Raw genomic sequence first — 15,418 nt, forward strand, 5'->3', positions numbered from 1 at the left:
TAGGCTAAGAGACCTGGAGCTGTTTAGCCTGGAGAAGAGCAGACTGAGAGGGGATGCGCTCAATAGCTAAAGGGTGGGTGTCAAGAGGACAGAGTGAGACTCTTCTCAGTGGTTCCCAGTGATTGGGACAACGGGTGCAAGCTGGAACATGGTTCAGTTCCATCTGTGCAGGAGACAAAACTTTCCTGTAAGGGTGCTGGAGCCCTGGATCACATTACCCAGAGAGGTTGTGGAGTCTGCTTCTCTGGAGAGATTCTAAACCCTCCTGGACATTGTAATCCTGGACAATCCACTGTGCGTGACCCTGCTCTGGCAGGCGTTTGGACTGCATGATCTCCTGCGGTCCCTTCCAAACTCACTACACTGGGATTCTGTGACTGTGTCTCCAAGCGCCAGTACCCAAGGTGCTGGCGGTTTACCCGAGGCTTTTATAAGCCTTCACTGAGGACGAGCAGGACCCACCCCCTGCCCCGCAGCGGTCAGCGCGCACCCTCACACCACCGCCGCACCCCGCAGCCTGCCAGAGCGCGGCGGGGGCGGACGGACATGACGTCACCGTACCCTGCTCCCTCCCCCCCGCATGGGTGCGGCGCGCAGGCGCGGGGGCGGGGCGCCGGGGCGGCGCGGGGCGGGGCGCGGCGGCGGGGTTGGGGGCGTGTCGGCCGGGGCGCGCGGCGGCGGCGGGGCAGCGGCAGCGCCATGTCGATGGAGGACCCCTTCTTCGTGGTGAAGGGGTGAGCGCTGCCCCGCGGGGCCCGGGATGGGGCTGGCGGCATGTCCACGCCTCAGCGGGGCTGGACACGGCCGCTCCGCAGCGGGGGAGGCCCGGGAAGTGGGGGGAGGGGGTAAGCGGCGGCCGGGGGAGGTCTCCGGAGGTGAGTGGGGAGGCGGAAAATGGCGGCTTTGTCCCCCCCTTTTCTGAGGCTGAGGGGGTCTGCGACGGGCTCCGGCCCTGCTGGAGCGGTCGGCATCGAAGGCCGGTCGCGGAAGGCCCCGGGGTGAAACGCTGTGCCGGGCAGGTGCCGAGCCGCGCTCGGGCCTCCCAGCACGGAGCGTCCCGCACTCTGCGGGCCAGGGTAAGCCCAGCTTGAAGGTTACAGCCCCTGGTCGAGGGAATCGGGAGGTGAAGTGGCTGCAAGTGTGGCTCCAGCACGATGGGATAGCTTGGGGCAGGCTGTCCCCGCCGTCAGTGGCTGGGGAAATGTCTCCTTGCAGCAGGCTGAGCAGGGATGGGTGGCATCCCCAAGAGGCCAGGGTTATGGTGTCCAGGTTGAAAGACGGAGAGGAGCAGGGACCAGGCAGGTGGAGAAGCTGCAACATGGACGGTCATTATGAGGGAAGCAAGAAGAGCCTGTACAAAGGCAAATGCCTACCAAAGGTGGTGAAAGCAGAAGGAAAGGAAAATTGAAATTAATACAGTGAAATCACCTTGGTCGCTAGAAACCACCCTGGGGCCAGCCTCAGGTTCTGCTGTGGGCCAGTCACCTGCCCCTCATCGCAGTGAGACAACTTAGGAGCAGCAAAGGTGCTCAGAGGGGAGAGGCAGGGAGAGCAGTGTGAGCACAGGAGGTGTTGGAAGGGATGCTGGTGCAGTCAGGGAAAGCGAATCGCTCTGCCAGGCTGTACTGGTGCTAAGCAGAAAAAGTCCGAGTTGCCATGGGTGTGGAGCAAACGTCCTGTCAAACTTTCCGGAGAGGTTCCTGTGCAGTGCAGGGAAGGGCTGGGAGGGGAGAGGGGATGTGCTGCCTCTCCCAGTGTTAATTATTACCCAGCAGGTTTGGGGTGGAAGGGGTTGCTGGAGGCCATCCACTTTGTATTCAGTTTGCTTTACTGGACATCATAACTCCTCCCAGCAGAGGAGACCCAGCTCTGCTTTAAATTCCTGCCTGTGGATACTTCCCTAACTATGGCTAGATAGGAAAAAAAACAAAACACCAAACAATCCACCAAAACCCAAACACAAACCCCCCCAAAACAAACATACAAACACAAACTCCCCAAACCAACCCACACCAAAAACCAAACCAAACTTTTACTAGCAAATAGTGAAAGGAACAAAGATCCAGCTCCTCAGTGCAGGCTGCTGACTTTAAGGCACTAGATGTGGCAGACTCAAGAGGAGGAGGGACACACATCAGGGTGCCAAGAGACTAGTTTCAACAACAGAGCAGAGTACCTCATGCCATGCTGTAACATAGAGGAAACTGCAGTCTCAGCAGAGTGCATCCCTCCTGGTCTTCGCCTGCTGGTAACCTGCTTTCCTTCACTGGGGATAAACAGTTGCATCCTATGTGGATGCTGTATGCAAGCTCTTGGGCTCGTGGTGGCCACCTTTAACACCAGCAAGGTCTGGTCTTGGCTGTAGCCTCCTGTCCTGGCTTTCCATGAACCTGAGGGAGTGGTTCAGGACCACACAGTTTGTAAGTGCAGATACCCACACCGCTGGACCGTGACCCACATTTAGAGACTTGCTTGCCCCAAACCATCCGAGCAGTTCAGTGCTGTCAGCAAAGCCTGCCTTCCCCTGCTGTGAATGCATTCATCTCCAAAACGCTTAGAGCAGCAGAAAAAAACTTTCTGTTCCTTAAGCCAGCCTACTAGAGCTGTGTGATTTTTAAATGCTGAATTAAAGTAAACAGTGCTGCACTCAACAGTCTGCCTGGCTGTATTGTGGGGACAGTTCCTGTAATTCTGTGTGCCCTTAGGGTATCTTGCAGAGGTAGTCAAGAGCCTTCAGAGGAAAGCTGTTGAGAGGAATGCAAAACACTAATTGCCAAAGAGCTGTCCTGTTCAGAGACTCTGCCCTGGCTTGGACACCTGACAGAAACCTCCTCTAAAGAAACAAGTCCCTTCATTAACAGATGGACTGTGAGTTCTTGCTGCTCAGCACTTTGTGCTGCAGCAAGAGATGGGTTTGTCCAGCAGGTAGAATCTATCCTTACTTAACAAAACAAACTTGTTGGAAGGAAAGATGTCTGGGAGAAAGCTGTGCTTCCCTGCTCAGCTGGGCACAGGGCTGTCCTGCTGCAACTGCTGCAGAGCAACTGATGATATATAATCCCCTTTGCTTCTTTTTAACCATCCTGGCTGCAGGGAGGTGCAGAAAGCTGTCAACACTGCCCAGGGGCTCTTCCAGAGGTGGACAGAGCTCTTGCAAGATCCCTCCATTGCCACAAGAGAGGAAATTGACTGGACCACTAATGAGCTCAGGAACAACCTGCGGAGCATCGAGTGGGACCTGGAGGACTTGGATGAAACAATTAATATCCTTTCTGTGGTCCTTTGGGGGCAGGGGCCTGTGGATCCCCTAAATAGCTGGGTACTAGTTACTTTTTGCAGAAATCAGGACAATTTGGGACTGAATTTTGCCTTTACTTCAGCTTTTCTCAAACTGCAAATGAGAAATGAAGGCCAGTGTGTTCAGCTGAAGGATTTTCCTTTTGCCTTTTTGTTTTCCTCTTGGCAAGGTATATTCTGAGGGGCTTTGTTCTGGAAAGCCTATTGTGTTGTATGAATTTGGGTTTCTGTGTGGGCAGTCAGACTCCAGGCTGGCTTCCAGAAATACTCCTTTTCCCTTGTGTTCATCTGAACACTCCTGAAAGTGCCACACAGCGTCAGAAAGAAAAATGCACGAGAGAAACCTCACAGTGGTGCCTGTGCTGCACAGTACATCCCTGCCACGCCTGGTGTTTTCCTTCTGCGTTCCCAAAATCTGATTTGGGGAAGTGGCAGAGTGCAGTGGCCAGAGGGTAGTCCCTTTCTGAGGTGCTCTGGGGGGTTGTGTGTCTGTGTGGCCATCCACCACCGCTGATGGGGACTCCTTGACTCGCTGCCTACGCATCGTTGAGGCAAACCCGCGGAAGTTCAACCTCGATGCGACGGAGCTGGGGATCAGGAAAGCCTTCATCACAAGCACACGGCAGGTGGTCAGGGTAAGGAGTGAGAGTGTGGGGAAGGCAATGGGAATGATGAAATGGGAAAGCTTGTAGCCATTTTCATGCTGAAGTGGAGGGCAGAGGATAAACCTGCTACCTGGTCTCTGAGGCTTCTTCCTCTTCCTCTGGTGTTTCCTCTTGGTGCTGCCCAGATGGGTTTGGGGCTGCACGAGTGCAGGTAGCCCGTGGCACACCCTCCTTTGCTGTTGCTGTTCCTTGAAGTCTTCATACCTCTCTTGCAACAGCCAGTCTGGGAATCTGTAGACACTGGGAAGGAAGAGAAAGGACTGCTGTGGTGCAGGGGAGGCTGGATCCTCCCTTCAGAGGTGAGGGAAGTCGCAGCTGTCCTGGAATTTTTAGCACCACTTCTCAAAAACAAGGGAGTCCACTTTGAACACTGACAGATGGTTAAAGCCTAACATTATTGATGTGGTGACTTCAACTTCCTACTGCTACAAAATAGTCCAAACAACCACTAGATTTATTTTTAACTGGGGAAAGAGGGTTTTTTTTTGCCTTTTTTTTCGGTTTAAGCTCACATTTCAGTAGCAAAAGGAAGATTTCAACAACTTGGTGGTAATAAATAAAGAAGCATCACCTTCCTCAAATCTTAACTGCCTGGTAACAAGCTGCTAGTTGGGAAGTTTTCTCCCTATTAATAGCCACACTGAGGGTAGCTTAGTTTCTGCTGCCCCTCATGACTCTGATATTCCTACTTCACAAAATGCATTTCTGTGGCTAGCAGCAAGCTTGTTCCCAACCTACAGTGCTGTGGTCTGCATGCAGTTCCTAAGGGCTGCTGCCTGGGAACTGAGCCCCAAACCACGCTGGCCCTGGTTACCAGGCATCTGTCTGCTGGTGCAAAGGCATCAGTACAAAGGCAGCAGCCTTGCCCTTAGCATAGTCCACTCCCAAAAAGGCAGGATCAGGCAAGCCTGCTCCATGGTCCTCTTTTCCAGGTCGAAAACTGCTGGCTAATGAGTTTTGGAGCAGCATCTCCTACTGCTTAGTGAAATTTGTTAGTGGCATTATGGATCTGATTTCCAGTTTCCAAGGGGGAATTCCTGGTACACAGTAGTATGAGCATTAGCCAGTAAGAAGTAATTGAGTGGGATCTGATGCTCTTAGGTGATACCTTTCCAGCTGGAAAAGATGCCTGAATGTTTTGGTGACATCAGAACTGTGCTGGTGGAGCCACCTCTGTTAGACCATAGTGACTGCTTACTAATCTACCCTATTAAAACTAGAGTGCTTTACACTGTGATGGGGACCTTCTATGGCTAGTGACCATCTGTGAGAACTCAACAGCAAAACTTAACTGATAAAAAGAGAAAAATGTAGATACAGTCTGAGAGGGTGGCCAGGAAATCAGTCTCGTCCTGTGCAGTATAAAAACAGATGCAGCTGGGAATAAAGTGCAGGGGCTTAGAGACTTCCAAAGCCTTGAAGAACATGGCTTTTTCCTGCAGTCTACCAGTGGGAACATTATTTTAATGTTACACAAATCAAAGTGTTCTGCCTGTAGTGGAGCAAAACCAGTAGCAAAGGACTGTTTTCAAACTAGCTCATTGCCGTTGATTCTGGTGTTAGTAAAACAATCAACTGTGATCAACATTATCCTTCCAGACTCTTCAAAACCCTGCATTTTCAAAGCAAACCTCCCCCTAAAGAGGCTTTGTTTTGAGTATAGACAGCCCTGTTGCACCCTGAAGCCACCTGTCACCTCAGATCCCATGCTGACATACTTCTTCTTCCTTTGAACAAACAGGAAATGAAGGATCAGATGTCAAACTCCTCCATGCAAGCACTGGCTGAAAGGAAAAACAGGCAGGTGAGCACCAGAAACGGGTAACTTAAGGGAATGCAGTGGCTCTTGGGTACTTACAGGAGGATTTATCAGCTCTAGCAGCTGGTGTCTTAAGGCATGTGTTAGGTGAAACCTCTATTTTCACTTCTTCCAAGGCCCCACATTGTTAGGTAGAGAGTATAGTATTGATCAACACTGTGTAAAAGCAGCCATTAACAATATGTATCCTGTCTGTAGTTCATCCCCTTCAAAAGCTTGGTTCTGGGAAGGGGTTTGTCTGCTACAGCAAAGCTGTGTCTGAACTCTGTTGTGCTGACCTGAGTGATCTGGTTCTCAGAGGCGTGTTGCTGCCACTCTCGTCCCAGCCTGTCTCTCAAAAGCAGTAAAGTCAGCACTTGCCATCTGTCTCTGTCTTCAGATCTGGTTGTGTACAACTGTCAGTGTTGCATCATCCTGCGGGAAGGGGAACCTCCCTCCTCCTCAGACTCAGAATCCATGTCAGTGAAGGTAATCCTGCACTCTGCTCTATTTAGGAGCCGAGATGCTGCAATATCCTTTCACACAGCTGCCTCTCGTAATAGTTAGCCATGTAAGAAGATGAACGAAGCTCAAGGAGTCTCAAGTTGTCTGTACCTGTAATCTAAGGAGTAGAAATAGATGTGGCTGAGAGGGAGGCTGTAATGAGATCTCAGCTGCCTCATTGAAAGTTGGTGTGCACTCCAAACACTGAACTTACTTGGATACTTGTGCCACCATTTGTGGCACAAATGACAAACTGCCCAAGCTACTGAGAAGAACAGAGCCACTAACTGAGCTTGCTGAGGTTAATTGATCTGCTTGGCAAACACTTGAAGAAACAAAGTCCCTTACACCCATGGTCAAACAAGTCTGTAGCTGTCCCTGAGTTCTGCTGCCTTTTCTTTGTGTGAAGTTCCTGCTTGCTGAAGGAGACCATATGGCCCAGCTTGTGCAGCGACAGCTGGTCAGGAAAACCGACTTCCCCTTGCTGTCTTCCTCCCCCTTCCCCAGCCCCTCGTCTTCCCTCCCGTCCACAAAGCTGGTGCTGGGCTGCAGTGGTTTTTCCAGCCTGTCTCTCTATCCAAGGGGCTGGCTGGTGGTGACCTGGCCCTCACAGGCTGAAGCTGTCAAACAGAGGCCTTTCTGTTGCAGCTGCAGCAAAACTAAGGCACCGCGTTAAATGAGCAGGAGCTGCGCTTGCTGCAAGCTGGAGACAGCCAGGAGCTTGCTCAGTGTCTCGGGGGCGGACAAAGCCAGATGTCCTGCTGGCTTCCTGCACGGTCAGTCTGCCAGCTTTCCTCACCCCTCCTTGAACCTTGTAAAGCAGATGAACCATAAAGACCATCTTGTTTTGAGCCTGCTGGAGCAGCCTTATCATTGTCTCGCTGTTCTTCACGCTTGGTTGTCCCCTTCTGCCCATGATCAGAAGCTGTGAGATAGTCTTGTTATGAGTTGGCCTTGCCTCCACGCTGCTGGGCAGAGCTCCCTAACCCGTTGGTAATGCCACAGGGTGCAGCTCCTCACCTGCAGACCATGTTCCTTCCACCATCTATCACTCATGTTACACCCCTTCCAGGGAGCAGACTTGCTCAGCTGGAAAGCCACATCTCTGCTGGCTTTTCTCAAGCGTCTCTCTTTGGGTTGTAGAGCAGGTAGCAAGTGTAGTCTTGTGTGCTGGCAGCTGAAGGGTCTGAGGAAGGAACAGGTAGCCAGGATCAAAGAACAGAGTATGCAGCACTGCTGTGGTTCTGTACTCTGGTGTTAGTAAGCTCAACTGGTTAAGTACTTGATCCAGACCCTCCCAAGCCCCTCCTGAGCAGCAGGGTGTTCAGCTTAAGCTATACATCTGTTAACAAAATATATCCTGATACTTCCCAGCTTACATGGCCTATCACACAGTGCTGTCTTTTGAACAGACCTTTGCTAGTCCTTTGTGCTGTGCAGAGCTCCTGCCCACACTGTCTGCTGGTCGTACTCCAGCTCTTCTGCTGCTGGAGAGGCAAAGCTGCAGTATGAGGCTGCAGGGACTTCCCAGGCTGGTGTTTTGGCATTGTGGTGTTTAATTCATGACAGCACTTTGGCTGAGTAGCAACAGAGCAGGAGGAAAAGGATGCTGTTCATGTATGTACAGGTGTATTGCCTCATCTGCCTTCCCACTACACCCTCTAGCTGGGCTCTGAGCAGACACAAAGGTGTTATTAAGGGCACTCTGCATCTGTTCAGGTGCTCCTGGGAGAAAGCGGGAGTCAGAGTTGGAGCTCTGGACCTGACAAGTACAGCCGCCTGGACCGGGAGCTGCAATTAGCAAATTCTCACTTCATCGAGGAGCAGCAAGCTCAGCAACAGGTAAGGCAGCTGGCACCACGCAGGCTGGGCAGCTTTGCTTGCCAAATGGGCACTGAGGGCATGAGGTATGGGCTGCAAGAGCCAAAGAAATTACAGTCCGTGCCTGGTCGGGATCCAGGAGCCGGAGAGCTCTCCTTGCTCTTTACCTGTGCTTGCACAGCTTTGGATGCATCTTGATGCAGAGTTTTTAAGCCTCTGAGAGCCCTCCTCTGTAGCTGTGCATGCACAGCTTTGGGTGCATCTTGGTGCAGAGTTTTTAAGCCTCTGAGAGCCCTCCTCTTTGCTTGCAGCATGTAGCTGTGCATGCACAGCTTTGGGTGCATCTTGGTGCAGAGTTTTTAACCCTAGAGGCTTGGGTCTTCTGCTCTGCAGAGAGGGCAGACAGCACTGTCTGGAATCCGTAGTGCACTGAGCTTTAATATCACAAGGACTGCTGAAATCCTTGGAAGAGTAGAAATGTTGCAACCAGAAGAAAGCCTGTTTCTCTTGTGCAACTTCCCCTGGTTAAAAACCGAGCTGCTGTTTGTGTGCATCTTCATCAGAAGAGGCTGGGAGCAGGAGCACGTGCCTGCTTCCTTTTCCTGCCTTTGTCAACACGGGGTTCGTGAGAAAGCCAGCACAGGGGCTCTGTGAGAACCTCTGGTGAGGTACTTCCCTGCTATGGGGGCAGTTTGCCTGGAGAAGCACCCAGGCAGTGTGCAGACCCACCTGCAGCAGCCCACACAAACACAGGTCTCTAACCAGACAGCTTCTCAGAGGTGGCCAGCTCCTCTAAAGCTCCTGAGCCGTGATGCCGCCCAGCTTTCAGCCAAGTTTTACCTAGTAACTCTAGGGGGATAAATAGATTCAGAAATAGGTAACTAGGGTAAACCTAATCCTTAGCGTGACTGTGCCCTGAAAATGACTTAAAACATCAGCAGACTTATTCCTTTGGCACATTGGGAGCCAGGCTTGCTATTTTTAGCTGTAGAAGCTGCAAAAGCCTTTTACTCACATTAACTCCTTGTTAGCTGCAGCACGTCCTGGATTGCATTTCCCAGGCACAGCTTCAGCGTGGCTCCCAGGTGCCTGCTGCAGGCAGCGGGGCTTGCAGAGGTTTGGATGATCAGCCCCTGTGGCTTTCAAGAGTTGCTTTAGCAGGGCACGTCTGTGCTGAGGCTGGAGCTGAAGGGATGTTGGGAGCCTGTAGCCTGCTGTGCTGCAGGGATGCCTTGCCAGGGAGGCTTTGCGGCGGCTGTCGCTTCCCCAGCGCTTCTTAGGAACGTGGTCCTCATTCCTGGCGGTTGAGGTCTGTGTCCAGGTCCCACAGCTGATGTGGGCTGAGCAGCCAGTGTCTGTCCACTGGATTGTCTGGCTCTGACCCAGCTGCAGGAGTTGGACCTGTAATTGCCTGTTTCCCTTCTCTTTGGCCCCAGCTGATTGTGGAGCAGCAAGATGAGCAGTTGGAGCTGGTCTCTGGCAGCATCGGGGTGCTGAAGAACATGTCCCAGCGCATTGGCGGGGAGCTGGAGGAGCAAGCAGTGTAAGTGTGGGACATTGTGCCAAAAACCCAGTATGGGGCTGGCTGCAGCACAGCTGGAGGTCCTCACACACATATCTCTGCCTCTGTTAGGGCCTTGAATTTACTGGTTACTCAGGCAGCCTCTCCTAGCCTGCCCTTGATTTTGGGCAGTGGAAAGCTTTTCTTAACTGTGGCCTGCAAGGAGCCAGACACAGTCCTGTTGGTTTGAAAGCCTGTGTCTAGGGCAGACTTAGCTGCCAGTTTCCTTTCTCCCTCCTTTCCACACACTAGGGCATGCAGTAAGCTTCTTGGCTTCAGGCAGCCTGCAGTGCTCAACAGATGAGGGAGGGAGGTGCTGTGTAATGGGGATACTGGGTGCTTTCCTCCTCCACAGGGTTCTGTGCTGCCCCTGGATTAACTGTTTGACCCAGCAGTGCTCAGCTCTGCCTCACTGCTCTGAGACAGGCAGCATAGAGCTGCTATTCATAGTTAAAGCTAAAAATAACCCTCACCCACGCAAGGGGTTAAAGGGTAGCTCACGAGGTAATTTGCATCCACCATTTACATATAAATTAGATTTCTTTCCCCGTTCTTGTCCTTTGCAAACAAATGCATCAAGTTTCCAGTTCTGCAGGCTAACAGCTACCACTTCCAGAGAAGCTGGAAAGGTTCCTGCCTGAAAACCCTCCTTGTTTGGCTGGTGGGAGTCTGGAGGGCTGTGTCCCTGGTGATGTCTTCTATGGTGGGAGGAGGGGCATTAAACCCACCTCTTGTCCGAACTCTTGTCGCTTGAGAGTCTTCCGCTCTCACAGAAGCAGATCAGTGTGGTGTGACAATTTCCAGATCATCATGTGCCATCTGTGCTTGCTAGACAGTAGCAGATAACTACTGCAATCATAAATATTTTACAACTCTCTTTTTCCTCACTGGATGAAGGTGTAACAAGCACCCTAGAACTCCAAATAAGGGAAGCTGTCCTTTTAAACGTACTAAGCTTTAAAGTCCCACTGGCTGGAGACAATTGGACTGGTACTTTGATTCTGGATGTGCTCATTTCTCTTCAGATGGGGTCTTGGCAGTGACAAAACACAGCTTAAGGAAGCCTTTCACATTCTTTCCAGTTGCTGGAGAAGGGTAATTTCTATGCAGAGCTTAAAAAGCACCTTGAAATCAATTGCAAATCTCACTCCTGCTGCTTGATACATGAGTGAAACAAGATTTTAGTTTCAACTGCAAGCCCTGAACAAGAAAAGAGGTTTAAAGTCCAAGCTGTCACCTAAATCTCTCTAACCAGTCTCTGCTAATTACAAGTTATAGATGATGGTTCCCTCCGAAAAGAAGGATAATGTCTTTTCCCCACCACGCAGGGATGCCAGAGCCCAGCCACAAGCACACAGTGGGGATGAATCTGACAGGAGTTCTAAATGACTTCCCACTAAAGCCAAGCTCCTCCTTCAGAAGGATTTTTCCTTCCTTGGGGGCTTTCAGGAGACCAGGTTCTATTCGTTGTCTCTGCCAAGGTGTGATACACTGACCCCATCAGTGTTCTGACCACTGTGTATGAGAGCTGAGAAATCCTGAAGGGAGGTGCCACTTGCTGACGAGTACTTGTGTGTCCCCAGGATGCTGGACGACTTCTCCCACGAGTTGGACAGCACTCAGTCACGGCTTGACAACGTCATGAAGAAGCTCGCCAAAGTGTCTCACATGACAAGCGGTAGGTCCTGGGAAACAGGATCCAGATCCATCCCTGGAAAGGCAGAGACAAGGCCTCAGATCTTTGGGCTGGGACACTACACATTCCCACCCACTGACAGCCAGCCCAGACCCAAGCAGAGGGGAGGGAGCAGCTCTTGGGGCTTGAAAGAGGGGGGGAAGACTTCCAAGCGCTGCAGCTGCTCCTGCCCAGACACTGTTCTGCAGCCCGTCCTTTGCCTTTGTTTTATTTACAGATGCCTTTCTATTTATGCTTCTGCTGCCACGGTGGGAAAATCCCCCTCTAGGTGGTAGGAGGAGAAGCTTTGCAGCCTCCTCTGCTACAGCTCCCTGGGCTGCTTGCGGAACAAAGCGGGCAGCTTCTTCCACACCAAACACTTGCCTGCAGCAAGCCCCTCTCCAAATCCCTTTTGCCCTTGGGCTGCCGGTGCCTGCTATCCCGCAGGCCTATTGTCAGTTAGAGCTGTCTCAGCTGGCAGAGGAAAGAGCTGATTTCTGTGCCGAACCCAGGAGAAAACTCCTTATAAGGCTGTGCCTGCAGCGGGTGGGCTGGCGAGGCGCCGCGGGCAGAGCAAACAGGAAGCCCGGCGTGCCTGCCGGGAAGGCCCCCGCCGCCAGCTTGCCTCTCGGGGTGCTGGCGCTGTGCCCGGCAGTCACCTCCTCCGGTACCCCTCTCCCCTGGGTGCTCGGGTAGCTTGTGGAGGCAGCAGTGAGGAGGGAGGAGAAGTGTTCCTGCTCCACAGGATTCAGTTGGCTGGGGGATTTATGAGCTTGTGGAAGTAAGAGTGTGTGGAGAGCCGATGGTACTAACCTTGAGTATTTGCCCTTTCCTCTGGGAGCTGTGAAAGAGCATTTCTGCTGTCCCTGGCGTCATGTGTGCATCACCAGGAGGGTTCTTCCTGGGGTAGCTGCTGTGCCTGGGAGTCAGGGGTGCTGCTGCACCATTGTGTCTCTGCCACTACAGACATGGCCGTGGACAGATAGCAGTTCTCAGAGGGGGTGCAGCATCAAGCTTCTGCAGCCCTTGCATGGGGCCAGTAAGCTGGAAGGATATCCAAGGGAAAGTTGCTCCCAGCACTTTCCTAAGGGGAGCTGCCACAAGCCCTTCTTGGCAGAGCTCTTCTGGGCAGCTTTCACCAGACCCCCTTCTTGTTCCTCTAGCAAACAAGTTACTCTGCAAACAAGCAGGAACACACAGCAGCTCTCTGCTTGTTCCTCCTGATTGCTTTTGAAGTGGCTTATCAGATCTGTTTGAACTTGACTGGGGAGAAGCCTTAAAATTTCCACATCTGTCCCCAAACCCAGACATATCCTAGAGGAGAAACACTGTCACCCTCTGGGCTGCAGTGGGGCATGCTGCCAAAGGAGCTGCTGCTTTGGCTTTTTATGGCTTCTTTAAGCTTACATCGGGCTTCTAGCAGTACAGTGCAAAGAAGCTCTTCTGATTTTCCCTTCCCTGTTAAAGCAGGAAGATTGACCCTTCCTTTTCCTTCTAGATCGAAGGCAGTGGTGTGCAATTATCATCCTCTTTGTCATCCTGATGGTGGTGCTCATCCTATTTTTCATCCTGTGATGGACTGAACCTCCTCAGATGCCCCCTCTCCGCCCCCTCGGCCCTGTAGCAGGGGAAATGAAACTCTCACCGTTTCCGTCCGCCCACAGAGATCCCCGGCAAGAAAACCTGCACCCAGCTCTCGCCGTTCTCCTCAGAGGACCACAGCATGCCTCTGCTGGTGCCTCCCAGGGAGAGGGGGTAGAGGACTGGACCTGCCTCCTCCCCTGGTGCGGTGCGAGCTGAACCTGGGCTCCAGGTCTGGACTTGGGCAGCTGGAGGGGAACCTGACCCTCCACGTTTCCACCCCTTGCAGGTAGGAGCCGGTTGCAGCAGTCCCGAACCACCTGTGATTGGATGCAGCCCTGGAGCAGTGAGCCCTGGGGCGGCAGGGATGGCAGGGAGGAACTAATGAATTCCCTGAGCATTACAAACCACATTGCCAGCCAAAAGCATTACCTGGGGAGTCAGGGGGGGGGAGGAATGGTGACCTGAGACCCCTCGCAGCCAGGGCGAGGGAGGGGAGCCATGGCCAAACCACCCCCGCCCCAAGCTGCCTTGCTCCCATGACTTGCTGCAGCATTGGCAGTCAGATCCAGCACCCCTTAGCAGGAGCTGACACCTGGGGTGTATTGTCCTGCCATCAGTGGGCAGGATTAGAAACCCCAGAGCTTGAAAGTCAGGTTGATGCCTGCTGAAAGCTGGCAAACAACTGCTAGCCAGAGAGCGAGTTTCTTGAAGCTTTTTAAATTGCCTCCTTCGTTATACAAGCCTCCAAAGCTCATTGACTGATGCTTTCTTTGCCCTTGTATAACTGAGCAACTGCTTCTGTTTAACAGCTGCTGCTTCCCTTTGGCAAGTGATTTGTCAGGTCTAAAATAACTTATTTTTTTTTAAGGAAAAACATAAAAAACCAACCAAACAAAAAAGAAACCCCCAAAAAAACCTTACAAGATTTTGTTCTTTGGTGACCGTTGAAGCCACATTCCCTCTGTGCAGTGTCAGAGGAATGGGGCTCAATTATGTATTTTAAGTGCATATCAACTCTGTAAATAGGATGTCTTCATTTTCCCCAGCCACTGTGTATTTTGACACCTCCATCGTAAGCCACCGGAACGCAGGAGACTGAAAAGCTAGGTCATGTTTCCCGTCTTGCTGCCCGAGCCTTTTGTTACCTTAGAGCTGTCTGTCACCAGAGTTCTCTTGGCAGTTTTGGGTGGCCTGGCTGTCTCCCTCAGATGATGAATTAGGAGTTAGCTGGGGTGGTTCCTATCAAAAGGTAGTGAAGAAGGCCCACCCTGGCTGTGTCCCTGGGGGGCAATGCGCAGGGAGGGTTTCGTGCTACAAGCAGATGCAGGTTACGGGGTAGCTCTTCAGGAAAGCAGAGACAATTTCTTCCTCGAGCCTGCTCCCTATTGAAGTTGCAGACACCAAAAGATCCAGGACAGGCTGGCTCATGCCTCCCATCTGTGTGTCAGATGGGGCTGGTTAATTGGTGCTGATGCTATGACTTCTGCTGAAATCACAACTCACCCCCAAAAAACCCATCCTCCCTGAGCAGAAAAGCTCACCACCAGCCAGCTTTATCTCCAGGCTGCTTCATCTAGGCTGAACACTCTTCTCCTTTGCGTTTGTGGCTTCCTTCAAGCAGTGTGACCCCCTCCTTGTCCCCCATACAGGCACTGTGCCTTCTGCAGCTGGACAGGGCACCGGGCTGCGCTGCCAGGCCGCTCTCTGTTAGCGCACACCTCAGTGCCTGTTCGCACTAATTACATGAGCAGTTGCTCCTTAGCCTTGCAGAGCACTTAATTTCTCTTGGTTATGCTGCAAGAAACAAGGCAGTGTCTGCTTTCCAAGGCTGGCAGTGGCCAGCTCCTTGGGCTCAGTACCTCTGTAGGAGCAGGTTCCTGGGGCTCGGTGGCTGGTGCTTGCACACCTCCCATCCCCACGCTGTTCTCTGCGGGGTCGCGCGTCCTCGACTCCTAGTGCTCCGTGTGGGAACGCTCCTTCGATGGAGGGTGGCCCAGCTGCTGGCATCACTGCAAGCCACCAAACTCTCTGCTCCCTTCTCTTGTGTGCAGTTGCTTTTTCTGTTGTTGGTGGTGCCCCTAACACTAAATAAATGCCTTGCTGCTGCCCAGCGCGGCGTGGCAGAGATCACCACTGGTTCTTGCGGTCACCCTTACTCGGGGACGAGCACCTCTCCTGGCACCAGGCAGTGGCAAGAGCTCCCACCAGCCTCCTCTGGGCATCACCCACTCTGGTTTTAAGGCTGCTCTGAGGTCCCCTGTGTGCTGTGGGCAGCTGTTGCCCAGATGAGGAGCATCACCATGCCGAGTGCAGCCATTGCTGCTGCGCTTCCTCTGCTCGCCAGCCTCCCCAGCGCCTGCCAGCAATGCTGTCCCTGTGCAGCCACCCCGGCGCCACAGCACCAGTTTCTCCTTCTGTGGCTGGAAAAGAGGAAGCCCCCAAACCAGCGGGAGCACAGCCCACTCTGATCAGCAATGGGTACCCTGCTGCTGTCCCAGCAGTGCTCACAGGGA

The 15,418-nt window shown here is 52.6% G+C and overlaps 1 protein-coding gene across 1 annotated transcript; it reads left to right on the plus strand.

Moving 5' to 3' along the window:
• Positions 1-649: 649 nt before the first annotated feature.
• On the plus strand, positions 650-13,349 carry STX6 (syntaxin 6). Its single transcript, XM_054165274.1, has 8 exons — positions 650-734; positions 3,094-3,263; positions 3,838-3,932; positions 5,704-5,766; positions 7,984-8,106; positions 9,522-9,628; positions 11,230-11,324; positions 12,820-13,349. Exons 1-8 carry the CDS (start codon positions 700-702, stop codon positions 12,894-12,896), a joined length of 765 nt encoding a protein of 254 aa, XP_054021249.1. The 5' UTR covers positions 650-699; the 3' UTR covers positions 12,897-13,349.
• The last annotated feature ends 2,069 nt before the right edge of the window (positions 13,350-15,418 follow it).

This window comes from Dryobates pubescens, chromosome 11 (assembly GCF_014839835.1).
Source record: "Dryobates pubescens isolate bDryPub1 chromosome 11, bDryPub1.pri, whole genome shotgun sequence".
In the NCBI taxonomy this organism is placed as follows: Eukaryota; Metazoa; Chordata; class Aves; order Piciformes; family Picidae; genus Dryobates; species Dryobates pubescens.